Source organism: Mustelus asterias, chromosome 13 (assembly GCF_964213995.1).
Source record: "Mustelus asterias chromosome 13, sMusAst1.hap1.1, whole genome shotgun sequence".
NCBI lineage: Eukaryota > Metazoa > Chordata > Chondrichthyes > Carcharhiniformes > Triakidae > Mustelus > Mustelus asterias.
In genome coordinates this window covers 63,767,031-63,788,561 of record NC_135813.1, presented here as the reverse complement: position 1 = coordinate 63,788,561, position 21,531 = coordinate 63,767,031, and the positions used below count along the sequence as shown (strand labels likewise).

Sequence of the window (21,531 nt, the reverse complement as noted above, 5' to 3'; positions counted from 1 at the left end):
GACCTTCCTTTATTACAGTAGCCCATCTGTCTCATACACCATTCCAAGGTTTTTACATTTGTGATTCTACTTGGAAAATCAACCAGTTATTCATGTTTTGTGAAGAGATTCCTGACTTCTACATAATGAATTTGAACTTGTGCTTCCCTATTCTAATGTCATAACTTATTTAGCTTGAAGCCGTGTTCCAGACTCACCTTCTATAAAATACCCTTTAATATCCCCTTTATAATGCACCTTCTCATCAAAACACTCAATATTACTGGTTCACCTCATTATGCATTATTCTGATAGCAAGAATCATCCCATTGCTCTCCTCTGTACCTTTGCCAAGTTCACACATTTCCCTCATCACTACTAGACCAGTATTCCAAGTATGATATGACCAAAGTAAAATGCAGTTTCCACGTGACAAGTCCAATGTTTGAGAGAGAAAGACACATATTGAGTTGCTAGCACTTGTTGGCAGCAATCATTAGCAACATTTCAGAGACAGACCATATGGCTGTGAGTGGAGAGCAGCTGGTGTAATTCCACCATTTATATAGCAAGAACATGACCATGGGACCAGTTATCTTTGCGTTAGTTGGCAGAAGCCAATAGGGTACTGAAGATACTGACTTCATCTATCAAAAAGGAGCAGGATAAACAAAACATGGATTGAAGTAAGCACCTGACATTTTTGTTTAAAAGTAAGCGTACATCACTTAAAAATGAAAGCTAATATTTCCAGAAAGTTTTTCATAAGACCCTCTCAAATTGGTGATTCCTTGGTTATGATCAGATATATATGAATGGAACCGGATGAGTGCAGTCCCAGCTGGATGACAACTGGGAGGCATTGGAAAAGAATGATGCAATCAACTGTGTCAAAGGCCGCAGCCTGGTCCAAAAGGTCAAAGTTTGCCTTTTCACAGCCACTTATGTCATTTCTGGCTTTTATAGGAGCTATTTTAGTGCTGTAACAGGGGTGGAAACTTGCATGGAGGACACTTCAGACATGGAGTTCGAGGAAATATGGGAACAAATTTGGTTGGCTGCAAAATATTCAAGCATTTTTGGAGGGTAAAGAGAGGTTGCACAAAGGACGGAGGCCAGCAAGGGTGGAAGGATCAGTTGAGGTGAGGGGTGATGATGGCGGATTTGGAGGAGAGAAGGAAAGAACCCGAGATGAAAGAACCATTAGCAATGTCAGCTAACAGGCAGCAGGAAGGAAAGGTGGGTAGCAAGAAAGTGGATCTCATGTTGATAAAGAGGAGCTCAGAGAGAACATAGAAACTAGAGAAAGCAGCAAGTTCAGGGAAAAGGTAGAGGGAGCTTTAGACAAGGTTTGGCCTGGTGGGCCAGGGGAAGGGAGGGAATAACACAGGCAGTTGCTCGGATGGTTTGATTCTTGGTAACAAAGAAATTCATGTGCTCCTCACACTAGTAATCGGAGGCAAGAGTGGAGGCAACAGCTTACTCAGTTAATTGCACCAGTGAAAGCCAAACTTTACTTCATTAGTAAGATTGATTATTTTAAAGAATATGTTAGCATAATTTGTTCATGGGGTGTTAATGTCATTGACAAGGTCAGCATTTATTGTGTATTCCCAATTTCCTTTGAGAAGGTGGCAGTGAGCTGCCTTCCTGAACCATTATAAGTCCATCTAGTGTCAGTATACCCATACTGCTGTTAAAGTGTATTTATTAGTCACATGTAAGGCCTACATTAACACTGCAATGAAGTTACTGTGAAATTCCCCTAGTCGCCACACTCTGGCGCCTGTTCGGGTCAATGCACCTAACCAGCACATCTTTCAGACTGTGGGAGGAAACTGTAGCACCCGAAGGAAACCCACGCAGACATGGGGAGAACATGCAAACTCCACACAGACAGTGACTCAAACCAGGAATCGAACTCAGGTCCCTGGCACTGTGAGGCAGCAGTGCTAACCACCATGCTGTGAGTCAGTGACAAAGAAGTAATGACAATGTTGTTCCAAGTCAAGATGATGTATTCCTGGATGGGGGGGGACTTGCAGGTGGTGGTGTTCCCAGGCATCTTTTAGGTGGTGAGGTCATGGGTTTTGTGACTTGCTGCAGTGCAAGTGTAGTTGGTACACACAGCTGCCACCCTGTGCCAGTGGCGGAATGAGTGAATATTTAAAGTGATGGATGAGGTACCTTACAGTCCTGTAAGGTACAGCATTGAACTGCTGAAGTGTTGTTGTTAGATTTACACAACCAGGCAAATAGTTAATTTTCCATCACACTCCTGACTTGTGCTTCATCATAGCAGACAGGCTTTGGGGAGTCATGATGTGCATTACTCACTGCAAGAATCCCAGCCTCCAACCTGATCTTGTAATTACAGTATTTATTTGGCTGGTTCAGTTGAGTTTCTGGTTAATGGCGACTCCCAGGAAGCTGATGGTGGGGGGGAATTTAGTGATGCTAATGATATTGAATGTCAAGAAGAGATGACTATAGTCTCTCTTATTAGAGATGGTCATTGTCTGGCAATTGTGTGGTGTGAATGTTACGTACCACCCATCAGCTGAAGTCTGAATACTAATCAGGTCATGCTGCATGGACTGTTTCAAATTCATGGGACATGACTAAAACAATCATCATTTTTAGCATCGCTCCAGGCATTTAGAATATGGAAATTAGAATGCACAATAATGCCACTGAATTCACTCTTTTTATATCAATTTTTACATTCTGGCATTGTCAAATGAACTCCACAGGAAATTTGGGACGAAGACAATATTGCTATGATCAACACAAAGACACAAATCTTTGCGCAATATTTGTGCAAGTATGATCCAAGAAATAATAGGCTATAATATTTTAGGTCACTCTGCCTTTACAAAGCGATGCAATATAACACTTATAAAATCTGTGAAGCTAACTATGAAATCACACTCAATGGTCTGAACAGAAATTCTATGTCCAACGTGGTGGTAAAATATGACACCCCCACAGCCCCCATTGGAAGGTTAAGGGAAGGAAAAATAAAGAGAGGCAGTGTTATCCATTCGGCAAACTGATAACAATTGGGGGGAATCTGGAACCTTTTCCCTTATCCAATGTGAAAAAACAAGTCAAACAAAGAAAAAGAGTGTAATATGTACCATATATACCTTATGACATGTATCCTGTGTCTCCTGCAGTTCTTTGTTCTTTAAGAGCAACTTTTTTTCCAGAGAGTTAGTCTTGGCTGGAGAGTCCATCAGTGATGTTACTGACCTGGAAACAAGAATGGGGTTATTTATGGAGTTAGTTTCAATTGTAGCGCATCATTGATTTTAAACACACCGAGGGCAATCATAAATGTAAGTGGCCAGAATTTGTTAACTTGGTGGTGCATAACTAGAGAGAGAGAGAGAAAAGCACCAAAATAGCTTTACCGTAGAAGAGTTAATCTTTCCAAAAACATGGATACCTGGTCAATGACACCATCCTGCAATACGTGAAATTCAGATGATTTGGCAAAAAGAAGTCTGCACTAACACCCAAACACAACCATGTTCCCAAGCCAGATGACAGAAGGTCACTCCACCATCAGAGCCCACCTGAGTTATGCTGCTGCTATCAGGATCATTAAGCCCATCAGACTCTACATGCTGCTGTTGGCATTTTGTATGGCCCAATATGCCATAACAGCGACAGTGCACCCTGCTATCTATACTGATTGAGGAAGAAACCATCTTGTACTAGAGAAAGGGCTTACTTTACCATTTAGCCAAAGTGAAATTACTGAAACTTTCATTCTTGCTGCAGTGCAGGCAAACTCCAAATCCAAGTGAGCTGCATTGGGAAGAGCATCAAGTATTAAATGTCAATTTGAAGAAGCTAAGCAAAGATCTACCATGTGAATGGAACCCAGTTCAGTCTGTATAATCAGTGCTTATTGAACTGAAATTATCAAATTGGTACGATGGTTCCAGACCAGGTTATGTCCACATCTACTCAATAGATTTTGATGGAAGGCACAAGGGTCAGTGGATTAATATGATTCATGTCAATCGTCTCAAGCATTTCTTGCTTCATCAGTCTCACTATTTGCCCAATCTTCGCTGTTCCAAGGAGATTTTAGTCAACTTTCTTTACTGCCAGTTTTTACAACCTGCTAAATGACTTGGGAGAAAAAGATTCAGAGTTTGAGATTGGAGTGCCATAGGTCAAACTGGGATTAGTGAATCAGTTAAATTTTTGTTAACAATTTGGCAATTTTCACAATTATTTTCTAGTGCTAGTCCGTAAATTTCCTGGTTTATTGAATTTCATTTCACAATATGTAGTCATGGAGTTCCAACTCTGTCTGGGACCTGGTACAGTATTATAATCACTATAGTAATATACCCATTATAATTATGCCCATATAGTCTCAGAAATCTGCACTGCCATTTGGGACATTGTCTAAAGCTCTGGAGTGAAAATGAACAACTGGCATTGCATTATGTTTGCATTTTAGTAGGCAGGTGAAATATGTGTTATGATCACCAAGTAGTAAGGTGATTTATTTGCAACGTATGCATTGCTTCATCTGAGTAATGTTGGCTGAACTACCTTAAAATGGACTGGCTCATTCCCTGAAAGAAAATAAATCTCAACAAAGAAACAGGATACTGCTGTTAATATGTTAGGGAAAATACCCACCACCAATATTTCAAACAAGGTTTGCAGATGATATGAATCTTGAGAAATGTGATTAACAATGAGGAGCATAGTAACTTCCACTGATTGGAGTCATACCTAACACAAAGGAAGTTTACGGTGATTGATGGAGGCCAGTCACCTCAGCCCTCGGGCATTGTTGCAGGAGTTCCTCAAGGTAATGTCCTGGATCCAACCATCTTCAACTGCTCACCAATGACCTTCCTTCCATCACAAGGTCAAAAGTGATGATTCGCTGATGATTGCACAATGTTCGGCACCATTCACAACTCCTCTGATTCCAAAGTCTTTTCTGGTTTCTTGCCAGCATTCATATTTGGATTGACAAGTGGCAAGTAACATTCATGCCATACAAGTGCTGGGCAATGACCATCTCTTAGAAGAAAGAATCTAATTTTCTCACTGTAACATTCAACAACATTACTATTGCAAGATCACCTACCATCAATACCCTGGAGATGGCCGTTGACCAGAAACTTAGCTGGACCAGACAAATAAGTTCTGTAGCTAAAAGAGGTCAGAGACAAGGAATCCTGCAGTGAGTAACTCACCTCCTGGTTATCCAAAACTTGTCCACCGACTACAAGGCACAAGTCAGGACTGTGATGGAATACTCTTCGCTTGCTCAGATAGGTGAAGCTCTAACCACACACTGACATTATCCAGGAACTCCATCCACCACAGTGACAGCAGCGTGTACCATCCAAATCCAAATCCATGACATGGGCAGTAAGTAGATCATGGGAACACCGCCTGGATATTATGCTCCAGGCCTTAAACTATCTTGGCATGGAACTGTATTGCCTTCCTTTACTGTGTCTAGGTCTATTACCTGGAATGTCCTTTCTAACAGCACTGTAAATGTGCCTATACCAAGTAGACTGCTGTAATTCAAGGAGATGGCTCACCACCACCTTCTCAAGGGCAATTAGGGAAGGGACAACAATCAGTTACGTTGAAGCAGTTTGGGTTGTTGCCTTCGAGCAGAGAAGTTGAGTAAACTTAATTAAAGTGTTAAAATTGTGCAGAGTTTTAATAGGGTGAATAAAGCAAAATTGTTTCCAGTTGCAGGAGGGTGGAGAACTAGAGTTTACAGATTTAAGGCAACTGGCAAAAGAACCAGAGGCTACATGAAGAAATATTAAATTTTTTAAACACTGAGTTATTATGATCTGCCTGAAATGGCAGTGGAAGAAGATTCAATTGTATTGGAAGAGAATTAGATAAATAATTGAAGGGGAAAAAACCTTACAAGGAAAAGAGCATGGGAATGTGTTTAATTGATAGCTCAAGCTCCAGGATCCAAATGTTCTCTTTGAGCTGTACCATGCTGAGAAACAGAGAGAAAACGGGTAGATTAGCTTTAAATCAGGGTGCCAGAAAAGGTGCTGGAAGCTATGCATGTGTGGACTGGCAAATTCCATAGGTTCAAACAGTTTGGCAGCAGTAAAATACAGTAATATACAATGACAACATGCACTGTGCAACTACTTACCAGCTCAAGTCCGCCCGGTACAGGCAGGCAGAAAGATCCAAGTGTGAGCATGTATGAGCTGGGAGAAGCAGCCTGCATACAGTGGATTGAAAACTGCGTGTCCACATTAGCAACAGTGTCAAATTTCAAAATGTTTCTAAGTGCAATGTCAGAGAAAAAAATAACCCTGGTGACACAAGTGAGGCATAATTATTTAAATGGTCTCTTTTACACTAGTGTGCTTAATATTACATGGATTTTTTTTTTGAAAAGGGTGGGCTAATAGATGCTTTCAGCCTATAACCTTTTACAGAGCCCATCTCCCTGATTTTGCTTGCAAAGATCAATCTAGCTAAAGAGGAAAAGAAGCACCCGGTTATCAAATGTGTTTATCTATCAGAATAAGATAAAGCCCGAAGGCAACTTCAATCAGGAGAAAAGCATTGAAATTTAATACTGTTTTGTTTCTGTTTAGTGAGCCCGGCGCTCAAGCGTCCGGGCTCGCTTGCCTTTATGGCCTCGCCAGGAGAGGTTCGCTCCGGCAAGGAAAACACCTGCTCCCCATGAATGGGAAACAGATGTGGTGGCCTCACCAGTGGCTAAGTCCCCCCCCGGGAGAGGCCGAGAGCAAGGCGGGGGGTACGCCTTGGGCAGTGCCAGACCGGCAGTGCTACCCTGGCACCTGGGCAATGCCCACTGGGCAGAGTGCCCACTGACACTCTGCATGTGATCAGTGGGGGAGGGCGGCGGGTCTGTCATTGGTCTGGGCAGCAAGGGCTGCATCTTGGGCCGCAGGGGGGGTGATACTTGAGGCTGCCTGCAGTGTCAGGGGCCTGACAGCTCTCTCTCTGTCAGACCCCTGCTACTGTTAATGCACATGTGCAGCATCAGAGATCTGCACATGCGCAATACCTCCCTCTACAGGCTGTTGGGCATGTTAAGCCCCGCCCATTGCCTTCTGTAGCAAGAAACAAACTCACCCAAAATGTTAAAGTCAGAGCGCATATGAAAACATGCCCAAAAACCAGATCTGGAACTCTCCCAGTTTCACGCCCAACACTTAGAAAAAATTTCGTAAAATTCTGCCCTTAGAATTGCAAATCACATTAATCATCAGTGCAGTTGACAGAAACATATAAGAGACAATATTACAAAAACACTTAGAGAATCATGTTACATGTACAGTCAAGTGTTGATATAGTAGATAAACAAGAATTTGATGATAGCTGGTCTGTATAAAAACTGCTTCCTTACAAGTAAAAAATGACGATAAAAAATATATGGGAAAGCACAGCCTAAAAAAAATCTTTTTATATTGAATAAATATAAATGAGAGATAACAATAAGAAAGAGCAAACAAGCATAGCAAGAGACAAAGTTTAAACAAAAAGGAAAATAAAATATATATAATGAGTGGTGTCGTATTGGGTTGGGGGGGGGAGGGGGGTGGTTGCTCTCTGTGGTTTAGTTCATGTGGCCAATATTCCCATTACTGGGATCCACCTTTGAAAGAATGTTTGGCTTTGTAATTGTAATGAATGTATGACTCTTTCTATCTCAAATAGCTTTCTGACTTTAGATAACCAAGAATCATAGGTTAGACATGTGGGTTTGCCAGTTGAAGATGATACCTTTAATGACAGTTATAAGTCAAATTTGTAAAAGATAGTTATGTTTTCTTCCTTCCATCCCTTCAGGAATTGTATCTAATAGAGCAGTTGCTGGAAGGTGCGGGGGGAGGATTCTCTCCAGATATTTGAGCAGATGACAAGATAGGCCTCAGAGTAGATTTCATTCCATTCATCCACCAACATCTGTTGTATTTCAACCTCCCATTTTATTTTAATGTATAAGGAATTGCTAGGAGAGCAATGTCTGATACATCCAGGATTTTACTTTTCTGCCAGTGGCACCTCGTTGAATGTTTGCAAAGTCTGACTCTAGTGGAGATGGACTTCTTAGTTTGTTTAGGTCTTCATGTTTTAAACTAAAATGTCTTATCTGCAGGTATCTTAAAGTCAGTATTTGGAAAGCCAAATTCCCCTCTGACCTGCTCAAATAGAGTATCCTGCTGAATAACTGGTGAAGAAAGGTGGGACTATATTCCGACCATTTCTTAAAGCTCTTATCGTGACATTTTTATAGATCCAATAGTGGTCAGAGCCGAGAAATGTTTGCTGAATTTATTTCCAAATATTAAGGCAATCTCATCCGTTCACTCATTCTGCAGTCTCTAATCCTGTTACCTATAAACGGCAGTGCTGTTAATGGAAGTTGGCATGCAGGCTTCTCCAGGTTCAGCCATCACATTTCTACTCTGTCGGTTAGCCAAGCTGTCATAATTTTAGTTGAGCTGCCCAAAAATAGAATTTAAAATTGAGGAGTGATAAACCTGCTTCCAGCTTAGTCAGCTGTAATGTGTTAAATCACACTCTGGGTCATTTTTCTTGCCATATAAAACAGAAGATCAGATGATCCAGCATATTTAATGTAGACATCTGGAACAGGTACAATAATCTGGGGAGGACATTCATCCTGATAACTTCAATCCATCCTAATACAGAGAGGGGCAAGATCAGCCACCGATCCAGATCACTCTTAATGTGGTGAATGATAATAGTGTATTTTGCTCCATATATTCTATCAATTGAAGATGGAACAAGAATAGAGATATTTAATGCCCTGACTGGGCCATTTAAAGGCACTGTGTCTTAATATAGTTGGGGATCTGTCCACTTATTTCTGTTGCATCAGTTTTATCATAACTAACTTTGTAACCCGGATAATAGCCAAACTTTCTAATCCTCTTTTTCAGATAAAGCCTGGATGTTGTAGGATCTGAAAAGTATAGCAGGACCTCAGCATATAATGACAATTTGTGCTGCTCTTCTCCAGCTACAACTCTTTTTATATCGATATTGTCTCATCAGGTGATGAAGTTCTTACCTGATGAAGGAGCAGCGCTCCGAAAGCGCTGCTCCTTCATCAGGTAAGAACGTGCTACCAAATAAACCTGTTGGACTTTAACCTGGTGTTGTGAGACTCCTTACTGTTCTAAAGTCTGAAATAGGTACACCCATGATGCTTGGTCAAACTTATTTTCAGGCCTCAATTCCACTACTTTGGGCATATATCATGATATTAAGGAGCCTGCGGAGATTGTCTCCAGAGTATCACCCCATTATAAATCCAGTTTGGTATAATCTCAGTTATTATCCTATTTACTCTATGGGCCAGTCTTGATGTTAGAATTTTTATTAAATAATGATATGGGGTGATATGACCCAGACTCTGTTGGGTCCCTATCCTCCTCCCGAACAACCATCATGACTGCATCTCTCCACGAAGGACCGAGTGGTCCAGTTCCTAGTAAGTAATGATAGGACTGAAGTAAAGGTGCAAGTACATCTTTAAAAGTCATATAAAATTTGTTTATGCAACCATCGGGGTCAGGTTTTTATTATTTTTGAGAGCATCTATTGCTTCATCAATTTCCAAATTGGCGATAGACTTATCCAATTCCTTAGCGTTATTTTCTGACAACCTTATCATGTTGATGCTTTGCAGAAAGTCATTAATTTTTCTCCTATCCCAACAACCATCAGAATCCTTGTACAATTTCCTGTGGAAGTCTGCAAAAGCAGAAGAGAAAAATGATGGGGTGTTTTTGACTTAAGTTTTGCAACAATATTGCATGATTGCTGTTTTCTTAATTGAAATACCAACAAGCAGCTCGCTGCATTCATATATCTCTGGTTTTGCGAATCTTCCTTTGACTTGTTCTGAAAGCAAACTATCTAGATCTCTGCCAGCCTTTGTGAGGGAGGCCATCAAAGCTGATGAATGCTGCTTTTTGTGTTACTGTTCCAAATTATTTATTTCCTGTTCTAATTCAATCCGTTTTAATTCATTTTTCTTCCTTTTGGCACAAGCAAATGAGATGACGCAACCTCTTAAATATGCCTTCGCACAGTGCCATAAAATCAGGGGTTAAGGTATCCGGTGCTGCATTGAGTTCTCATAGAAATCCTACAGTGCAAAAGGAGGTCACTTGGTTCATCAAGTCTGTACCGACAACAATCCCACCCAGGTTCTATCCCCATAATCCCACATACTTACCCCACTAACCCCTCTAACCTTCACAATCCCGGACGCTAAGGGGCAATTTAGCATGCCAATCAACCTAATCCGCACATCTTTGGAGTGTGGGAGGAAACCGGAGCACCCGGAGGAAACCCATACCAACACAGGGAGAATGTGCAAACTCCACACAGACAGTGACTCAAGCAGGGAATCAAACCCAGGCTCCTGAAGCTGTGAGGCAGCAGTGCTAACCACTGCGCCACCATGCCATCCAAGCGATGCATTCAAATGGCACCTCTTTGAGGTAGATTTTTGTCGCAGATTCCATGTCACAGCTAACGGCCCATGATCAGAGAGAGCTATTGGCAAGATGTCTGTGGAATTATTCCATCGGCCTCTGACTTAGTTGTAAAGAAATAACCAATGCGTGAGTAAGAGCAGAGTAAAATGTAAAGTCTCTGCTACTCTGCAACAGGCGCTGCCATGTGTTACTAGCCCAGCTTCCAGAACATGATTTCTCATTGATTTGCTCATCTTGGAGCAGTGGTTTGATGATGCTGAGAGCCTATCTGCCATTTGGGAAATAACAATTAAAATCCCTTCCCAATAAGTGCAATCCTGTACTTTTATCAAAGATAAGATTGAAGATCTGGCGGCACGGTGGCACAGTGGTTAGCACTGCTGCCTCACAGTGCCAGGGATCCGGATTCAATTCCGGCCTCAGGTTACTGTCTGTGTGGAGTTTGCATATTCTCCCCGTGTCTTTGTGGGTTTCCTCCGGGTGCTCCGATTTCCTCCCACACTCCAAAGACGCGCGGGTTAGGTGGATTGACCATGCTAAATTGCCCCTTGGTGTCAGGGGGATTGGGACTGTAAATGTGGGGGTTTACGGGGATAGGACCTGGATGGGATTGTTTTTGGTGCAGGCTCGATGGGCCAAATAGTCTCCTTCTGCACTGTATATTCTATGATTTTATCTTTTTAATAAATTGTGGGTCATATCCATTTATCAGTGATATCTCTGCCTCATCCACTGTTCCATTAAGCAATATGAACATGTCTTCGGTGTCCTTATGTTGTGAGTGGATACAGAAATTCAGCAATTCGTGGAATAAGATTGCGACATCCCCTTTTCTCCCTGATGCACGAGGGGAAAAGTTTGGTTTGTCCAAGATCTGCCCAGCTTATTATGTTCAATATCGGCCAAATGTGTTTCATGTAAAAATGAAATTTTGCAGCACAGATATTTCAACTGAGAGTATATTTTTTCCCTTAATCCCTTCATATTATAACTAATTACCTTTAATGCATCCATAATAATCTGTATTCAATTGATATGACAGGTGTACCCAGCTTGACAAATAACATAATGAGAGAGAAAAGAGAACATCGGGCGGGCAAGTATCCATATAGTGGCTTTAACATTATTCCCTTGAGAATACCGTGAGGTAGAAACTACACACACAAAAGCTTTAACCGCAAATCTGACCCATTTCCAAGTGGGGCTGGGCCGAAAATAATTTAAATCAACAAAAGTGAGGCTTAGTGTCCAACTCGATAAATACATAATTGCGTATAATAACAAGGAATCTCCGGAGCAGACCTTCTGGTACTCAAGCCTTCAGCTGCATTGGTGATAGGGCAGCTGAACGAACTTTCCCGTCTAAACAAGCACAGCCATCTGGACTTGGCTACGTCAGCCAAGACTGCTTGGCTCCCCCTGTCCAACTGTTCCTATCCCCAACTGTTATAAGAAGTGGCTAAAAACTTTCTAAACATTTCTGAATCAACAAAATAAAGTGTATATAATAAAGCAAAAAATACTCAGCCACATGTAAAGTAATACTGAGGACATGGTGGCACAATGGTTAGCACTGCTGCCTCACAGCACCAGGGACCAGAGTTCGATTCCAGCCTCGAGTGACTGCCTGTGTGAAGTTTGCACATTCTTCCAGTTCTGTGTGGGTTTCCTCCACAGTCCAAAGATGTGTAGGTTAGGTGGATTGGCATGGTAAATATCCCCAAAGAACAGTACCACATTGGCTAGCGAACATTACACCAGATTACCTGAGCTGCACCCATCACGTTGACCGCAATTGAGTTTTAGTTAGCCAACCCAGTCCGTGGGTAACATACAAGTTAAGGAGTCTGCAATTTAAAGTTTCATTTTGTTCCTACTGATGTCTGAGACGCATCTCACCACTGTTTTAACACTGCCTACCCTCATTGTGCCCCTGAAGCAGACCCGTCTGCATCTCGAACCATTGGGCGGCTATGCAGGGAATCACTTTGTCGTTGATTTCTATCAGCGGTATGCCGTCCGATGATGTGCATGTCTCTCTCTCTAACCACTCGTCCTCAGAGGCTTGCAGTGATGCCCAGGTGCTTCAGTCCCTCTGCAGCCTCCCATGCCGATGAAAAGGTTTTGCTTCCATCCTCAAAATGGACTCTCAGCATCAATGGGTAAGGCGTTTGGATTCTTATGTCCTTCTCCCCAAGCTGCTTAATATCCACAGTTTTCACTGCAGAACTGGTGAGTAGTGCTGATCTAGTATGATTCACCTTCCTTTGAATTGGAAGTTTTTCTCACCCCAAGCCTTGATGAGAATGTACTGTTTCATCTGGAAGCTGAGAAATTCCACCACAAATGACCTCAGGGGTGCATTAGCGTCTGATGGCTTTGTTGCAGCTGTGAGCCTGCTCTAGTTGTGGAGGAACATCGACCAGGAGTTTAAAATGTCCTCGAGAAAGTTTTCTACCCACCTGGATAACGTCTGAGTTTTATGGCACCCCATAAATTCACAGGTATCCCATCTCATGAAATTTGAGGTGCTCACATCGATCCTCTAACAAAAAAGAGTAGTTGTCATTGCATTTCTTGCTATCCTCAACCGTATCAATTCTGTTCTCAGACTCCATTACCCACTTTCCCGAACTGCTGACAGTTTGTTACTGTTCTGAGGTTGAAATATTCATTTTCCCAAGGGCTTCTTTAACTTCTTTTCTGAATTTTCTCAGTTCAGTCAGGCTGTTGCTCAGCTCAGACCTTTCCATACCCGAGTGCGGCGTTCAGCAGCCCTGTTCCTGCCATGCAGAGAGGGGCAGTGGCTTCTCACTCCCTGGAGCATTTTTAATTCATCTCTCTTCCATCTTGTACTTCGGGACACAGAATGAACCAATCTATACTTGGAAAGTACTTTGCGGTGATTTAATTAGTGGATAGAAGTGGATTTATGTTAGGGACAAACTGAGCAACACTCAGCAGGCAGCCATTAGGTTCACCCACAAATACCTATGTTGCCGTTGTATGGAATTCCTCTGCCTATTATTGTTCAACACTATATTGCAAACATGTTAAATGTGTACATGTTAATGACATAGCAATACCAGGTTCTCAAATCATCATATCCATTGCTGCATTCCTAAATAATTGACCAAAAATTATGCCAGGTCTAGCCTCTGCATTGCAATCACATTACTTCATCCCATAATGAGCCACCCTGTACTATGTTTGATTATCAGGTCCCCTCATGCATGCATATAGTTTCAGCATATTTCCATAGGTGTCCTGCAATATAACTACAATCAGATTTCAACACTGCACACTTTGCCAGGCTCATACATCAGATCTTGTCATCTTGGCTCAGTTGGTAACACTCGCACCTCTGGTAGGTTCAAGCTGCACAAGTATGGTTAATATTGCACTATACCATATAAAAGTGAATTATTATGCTCGCTTATTATTGGGAATGGGCAGCAAGACAGCAGCTCTCTCTATTTCTCTCCTTCCTTCATTCATTGTAACTATTCATTCCCTCTAAACTTGTAGCACTGTTCTCTCAGGTCCAACTTTGACTTGGTCATTAAATCTGCTGACAAAGACAGCGCTGCTGCTGTTTGGCGAACAGATCTCTAAACTGATGGGGTTTGAATGATAATTCTGACACATTCTACAAAATCCACCTTGACCAAAGAACAAAGAACAATACAGCACAGGAACAGGCCCTTCGGCCCTCCAAGTCTGCACCGCTCCCTGGTCCAAACTAGACCATTCTTTTGTATCCCTCCATTCATGTGGCTATCTAGATAAGTCTTAAACGTTCCCAGTGTGTCCGCCTCTACCACCTTGCCCGCAGCGCATTCCAGGCCCCCACCACCCTCTGTGTAAAATACGTCCTTCTGATATCCGTGTTAAACACCCCTCCCCTCCCCCCCCCCACTCACCTTGAACCTATGACCTCTCGTGAACGTCACCACCGACCTGGGAAAAAGTTTCCCATCGTTCACCCTATCTATGCCTTTCATAATTTTACACACCTCTATTAGGTCACCCCTCATCCTCCCACAAGCCCAACAATGAGCATCCAACATCTGCTTCACTGACTGTCACTGGCCCTATCTCCTCTGGAAATCTTCTCTCTCATAACCTCTAACATCACAGTCCCCAGTCTACCTCCGTCCAAAAATCCACAATTAGAACTGTCCAGTAGACCGATTGCACAGTATTTAATGTAGGTGACAGAGGTTTAGCCCACCAGCTATAGAACTGGTGAGAGCTCCGTCAACCTATTTTAAGAAAGGTTTTCAGCATTAAGCACTAATCAGGCCCTTAACTGGGCCATGGCAGGTCTTTCCCAGGAATCAAAGATCCCGGGACAGAAATCCCACGCTTGAGCGATGTTGGCTAGGGGCCATGAAGTTGTACATTGCTCAGCAAAGCCATTTGACTGCACTCACTTGATCAGGCATCGAATGCCTTTGAATGAGGGTCTAACCAAGGCCCAATACAGGCTTAGCAATAACCTCCCTACTTTTCAATTCTGTTCCTCCAGAAATAAAATCTAGTGTTTGTTTTTTTATAAATGGCCTTCCAAACCTCAGTGCAACTTTTAGTGATTGATTAATTTGATCCCTTTGTATTGCAACCTCATCTAGACTTGCATCGTCCAAGTGATATGTGCCCTTCCCATCAAAATGTACTAATTAGAATCAGTAGTGTTGAACTTTAATCACCAATTGTGTTCTCCTTCTGCGAGCTTATAAGTGTCTGCCTGTCAATTTTTCAGACCATCACATTCCCCCCTCTCCAATTTGGTGTCATGAGCAAATTTAGAAATATTGTTTTTGATTCCAAACTCCAAATCATTAAAATAACTGTGAAGAGTACTGATCTTTCTTGAACAGCATTTTCCACCTTCTGAATAGCTACCCTTCCTTTACTCCAACTCTCTGCTTTCTGCCTTGAAGCCAGCTGGCAATCCGCTCTGCCAATTGTCCCCAGACTTCACATTCCTGGACCTTATTCATGAGTCTATTATGAGGCACCTTATCAAGGCCCTCTTGAAAATTCAGATAGAACATATCTATTGTATTAGCAATGTCTACTCCCTCTGTTACCTTTTCAAACAATTCAATAAAGGTTGGCAAAGTAGGCTTTATCCTTTTCAAATCCATGCTGACTATTCTGTTATATTTCTCATTGAGGTTTTTCTGTTCTCTCCTTTTGTAAGGATTCCATTATCCTGCTTTTCACCAATGTCAAACTCGCTGGTCTGTAATTCCCTGTACATATCTGTCTCCCTTCCAGAGAGATATGTATTAACTATCCATCAGTCCTCTGGCATGACTCCTTGTTCTATCAAATTATTAAATCTGCTGCCTCTTCCCTGCATTCTTTAGAAGTAAGTGAATGAAATCCATCCAGACCAGAAGTTTTATCTTCTTTTCAGTTTATTCAATACATGCCCTTTTAAAAAAAAATTAAACATGCTTAGCTCATTACTCATCCCATCATGTCATTCAAAGACATGTTACTTGATCTATCTCTATGGTAAATACCAAAGCAAAGTAATTATCTACCATCTCTGGCATCTCCCTATCATTACCCGCATTGTAATCTGGTCTATTCTTTAATAGTTCCATTCCCATCACAGCCTTCCTTTTTTAAAAAAATGATGCACCTGTAAGATATTTTACTACTTTGTTTTATGTTCTTGATAATTTAATTTCATATTTATTGACTTCTCTCCTAATCCCTTTGTATTTTCTCTCATTTTCTTCTCACTTGTCTACTGTCCACACATTTAATCTAAGAGTCTTTCCTAACCAAACGTTCGTTTCTGGAGTGGAATTTGAACTCAACTCTAGAAAGGGACCAAAATTCCCCAGACTTCAGTTGGGCAAGGATTGAGTCTGTCGCCTTAGGTCACTTGGCCATCCTGACAAAAGCGTAAAGAATTATAAAAGCAAAGGAGTTTATCTATACACTGGGACAACCTACAGATAAACCAGCAGCAAGAGCCAAAAGACAGGAAGGTGGACACCAGCAGCAGCCTTTGTTCAAATGGTAACTGTGGTCGCACTTGGAAATTTTGATCCTCGCTTGGCAAACAAGCAAGAATTCTCTACAAGTTAACTGCTGCTTGGACATCTTGGAAGTTTAATGTAGCAACATCCTTTCATGGAAAGATCTTTATAAAATCAATATTTAAAAGGTCAACAGATAATTACCCTGAAGCACATATTGTACAGGCATTTCAAAACACAATTGCCAGACTTTCTTGTTACACAAATACATTGCTCCTTTGCAGATCTACTAGCATTACACCGAGGGTGAAAGTGTTAACTGAGTGATCGCACTTACTCGGAGCAGGAGAGTGCAGTCAGTGTCTTGGTAAAGGACAATCCCACGAATGGCAAGTCCTCGCCTGTAAAACCCGACTTGTTCAGCTGCCGTGTCTTGATCGTCGGGCGCGAGATTTTCTCCGGCTCATCGAAATTGGACACATCATCGTCACTTTCCAGTGTGGGTACAAAAGGGGGTGGAACTGCAAAGGGAGCACAAGATATGCTGGAATCCGGCAAAAGTATAGTGAACGAAGAGGAAACAGCCGGCATGCAATCGTATCAATAAAAATGAGGAGTGAGTCACTACTGGAGCTGTGTATTCAATAGGCTGTCACAGCTCGTTACATCAGTTTGAGGTAAAAGTGGATCTTACTCACAGATAACCTGACAGCCATATAGCTCAGGATGATCTCTAATATTGCTCTGCAGATGCATCCAAAAGCTTCGTTCTTACATATACACTGTACATCTCTGAAAATACTGTGATGCACAGGAGGAAAATTATAAATAATGGCCCTGGCTCCACCCATCCTTATGCCACAACACAAATGACTTCTTATTTGATGCGAAAACAATTGTGGCAATAGAAAAGTTTATAATGGAAATACAATACTGCAATAATTATTATGAAAAGTAAAGGTTAAGATCCACGTAGCTACATTGTGGGTTTACTCTTGGCTTCCACAATACCTAGTACACAGCTAACCAATAAAGAAGAAACAGGTTTCAAAGGCAATTACTTACAGAGCATCCTGGTACACCATAATCATCAATACATTTTGTAATAATCCTAATTCATCAAGAGCCCTCCTTGGAAATGACTAATCTGATAATGCTGCAGAACCAATTGACAATGGCAGACTGCTGCTGCCTGCAGAAACTTTCTTTCTGCACTGCAAGTACAATTTTTCAGTAATGAATATGCTAGTAGCCAAACTCAGTCAGCACTGCAGTACTTGTGCCAATCTACTTTGTCCGAGAAACTGCAGGTTTAACCATGACAGCTCTGAGCTGGTCAGTCCTGCAGCATATTCTTCATGTAGGGTCATATTGTTGACACCTCCCCAAGAACACGAGATTAGCTGAAGGGAACCTTCCAAAAGACACAGAGGCAATCCCCTTTGTTGTTGGGAGCATAAACATCTGCAGGCAGTACAGCAGTCAGGCACATTGTCGATCTAAGCCACGCAGCCACTGATTTTACTTTGCTATTTGGTTGGACTGTGCCATGTGGCAGGGAAGCTGCAGAAATGACAAGAGGCTTCACAGGTCATCTTGCAGGCAAACTAACAAGCCTGCGATCCATCCAAAGGTTCCCAGATAGATACCAGACCACTCTAGCAGCAAAATGCATTGTCCCCCTGCATTACCAAGACTCTGACAAGGTTTGTGCAGAGATGACACTTCACTGACCAAGATTCAAAGCAGAATGTGGAGATTAAAAATCTTTAGCATCATATAAGTTTGTGCAACGTGCACAAGATGCTACTGTTCCCACCTGAAATATATCTTTTTGTGTATAAAGCATTGCAGAATCTGAAGCAGAGGAAAACCATGGCACAGTAATATTGTAGAAATTATGGAGAATCTATTGTAAACAATAGTTATAACAGATCAGATCCTTGTGGAAGGCATTACTACACTCCTTGACATTTTTAAACACACTATTCCAATTCTTTAGTTTAGCTTCACATTATCAATCACACAACGTACCATCTCCCATATCCTTTCATCCAGTAAGTATTCCTGGTTTTATTCCTGGTTTAAGGGCAGAATCACAATACCAGAAAATAGATTCGAGTCAAAGAGGCAATTTCTGCTGTTTCCCTATTCCATGGATTCATTTTTACTTTTTAAAAGAAATCAACTAATAGCTGAGATCAAGTCAGAGATGGTCACTGATTAATAGATTGACCCTCAAGAAAGCTTCAACCTACAATGGATGAGAGAGAGAGTCAGGCACCTCCCAGTCCTTAATGCATCCCCACCCTGAATGGGTGACTTTTGTTCTCAATGTCATTCTCACTCTGCAGCAGTTTTACTTTGTTCCCTTTTGGAAATACATCCCCTATTATTGCTTCAACACTTGCAGCTACACTTGTAGTGTCTGCTTTTTTTCCTTGAAGTTTGTTAATTTTTCTTTGAAGTTCTCTCCCCTCCCCTACCATGCACCATTCCTCGAGTGAAGTTAAACCAACCAACATCCAGCTCTCTATTAATGCGGTACCAGAAGCCACCACCAGATGGCAAGCAAGAGCAGGCTAGCCCAGCTCACCCATCCATTTTTCTCCTGTGTGTGTGAAGTAGCAACCTTCCTTTGGCCGGCTCAATCGACAAGAATCAGGAACCAACCACAACATTGCTTTTCGCAGGGAAACTTCCACCTAGTTCCTCTGTTCATAAATAAAAAGTCAGTGCCAATATATTCTAATTGACTGTTGGGGCTACAACGTTTTTGCACTGACATTTTTCCACTTTACAAGCTTACACAAATTTCAATTTTATAAGGCATTTTGGGTTCCATGTCGAGATCTGCCCCCTCATTATTAAACATTCAAGTTGCTCCAATGTAAAAGTGATGAGCTATACCATACTATTAAAAGATTACTCCCACTCCCCTAATGGGTAAACCAATGCTGAGTCAGCCAGACTAGAAAAGGTTGCAGATTCAGCCCCTTTGTAAGCAAATATTACCAAAAGGGGATATGACAATTAATCTGAGTCCTTTGGCCAGAGGGGGCAGGAAGGGAGGAACAAACAGCCTGGATAACAATTGGCCTTTTGGCTAAGATCAAATGTAGTTTTTAAAAAGTAAAAAGTTTATTTATTCGTCACAAGTAGGCTTACATTAGCACTGCAATGAAGTTACTGTGAAAATCCCCTCGTCGCCACACTTAGTCTGGCACCTGTTCGGGTACACTGAGGGAGAATTTAGCATGGACAATGCACCTAACCAGCACGTCTTTTGGACTATGGGAGGAAATTGGAGCACCCAGAGGAAACCCATGCAGACACGGGGAGAACGTGTAGACTCTGCAGACAGTGACCCAAGCCGGGAATTGAACCTGGGTCCCTGGTGCTGTGAGGCAGCAGTGCTAACCACTGCCGCCGTGCCATCCCGTTTTTAATCCTGCAGCTGGTCTAAGCCAATGAGGTTACATGGAGGCTTCACCTGAAGCAATTTTTTAAAGCCATCTCGGCCTTTTGGCTAAAGTGAAGCTCAGATCAAGCCCAGGAGGGGGTGTAATGCCTCACCCTGTCAGCTTGAATCTTGTTAGACCGAACCCAACAGGAGGAATGGCCTGTCTTCATCAGCTTGGATCTGTTTTGTCTCTCTTGTGGGGCCTCTGATTGGGCCAAATTGGATTTTTGATTGGAATGAAGTACCAAAAAGATACAAAAAAAACCAATCTGACAATGAGTACTGCAAAATTCACTTATATTTCAGGTTTGTGCTGATTATCGCAGGATGGTTAAATAGCATTCCAACACAGACTGCTTGGGGTAAGGTATCAGAGAGCTGGCAGCACTCAAACATTAGAATGACATGTCTTCCCTAACAAAAAAAAGAGAAAAACAACACAGCAATGGGTAAAGCAGGTTTGTATAGTGACCAGAGTTGGTCACTCAGGATTAGCAAAGATGAATCCGGATGAAACTGTTTTATCCTGGTGATAAAAATGATTTGATCAGCAGAAACTGAATAATTTATTCTAACATACTTAAAACGAGAAAGGAAGATGGAAAATAGGCGGCAAACAGATTGCCGGCTGACGTAGGGTTCAGCTGCACTTCCCTTGCAGCACTGAAGGGGTTAACATGCAGCTTAGAGACTATAATTATGCTGTGGATCAATATGAGCCTATCCTTCAGAGGGATGGAACACCTACACACTGTTCCTGTTCTGTAGCACTGCTTACATTGGCAATTTTGTTTCCATGGCATCCTATTCCATTCAGACATTAATGCAGCATTATATAGTACATGGATGGGTTCAGAAAATAAACCAAAAACATGCTCACATCCCTGAAATGTCATAACATTCCTCCTGAAGATGATCAATAACCGATATAAATCGACCCACTCTGGAAAGGAGACGAACAACAATCCAGTTATAAAATGAATTGAAATGACTGTACCCTGAGTGATGCCCAATATTCATCCTGTCGCCATTACAAGTCCATAACAGGTTAGCACATCAGTTTCCCATATTTCAGCAGCACCGTCTGCATTAAGTACAGACTACCAGAGCAACAGTTCACAATTCCCGTTTCTGGAGGCAAGAGCTCACTGGTTCTACAGTGCAGTGTAGATTTTCTTCATTGTATATTCATTAATGCATGACTCATACTAAAGTCCCAGTTATAAACCCACTGAACAGGTGACTGTAATGATGTATAAAGTATTATAAACAGAACGCTAAGCAAAAGCCAAATAACAACTAGTGCAGAATGTGTGCACACATCACTGGCAATCACATCCAAGCTAATATCAAGCTTGTCACACTACAGGTAAAATTGGTCATCATTAAATCCAGTATAGTGCAACAAATAAAACAATTCACCCCTATTTCCACTCAACTAACTAATGCATTGATCAGTGAGCTACAGAGCTATGTCTGTTATCAATTATACCGTCTACTGCACAGCTGGGAAGCACCTCAGACACAACATGTAAACTGG

The 21,531-nt window shown here is 41.8% G+C and overlaps 1 protein-coding gene across 1 annotated transcript in view; it reads right to left on the bottom strand.

Annotated features, from left to right (window-relative positions):
• The window catches only part of cita (citron rho-interacting serine/threonine kinase a), a 175,101-nt gene that overhangs the window by 117,637 nt on the left and 35,933 nt on the right, over nt 1–21,531 (bottom strand). The window contains exons 10-11 of the mRNA XM_078227647.1: nt 16,866–17,049; nt 3,129–3,234 (exon numbers count right to left, since the gene is read on the bottom strand). Coding sequence (XP_078083773.1) covers nt 3,129–3,234; nt 16,866–17,049 — 290 coding nt within the window. The remainder of the gene's footprint in view (nt 1–3,128; nt 3,235–16,865; nt 17,050–21,531) is intronic.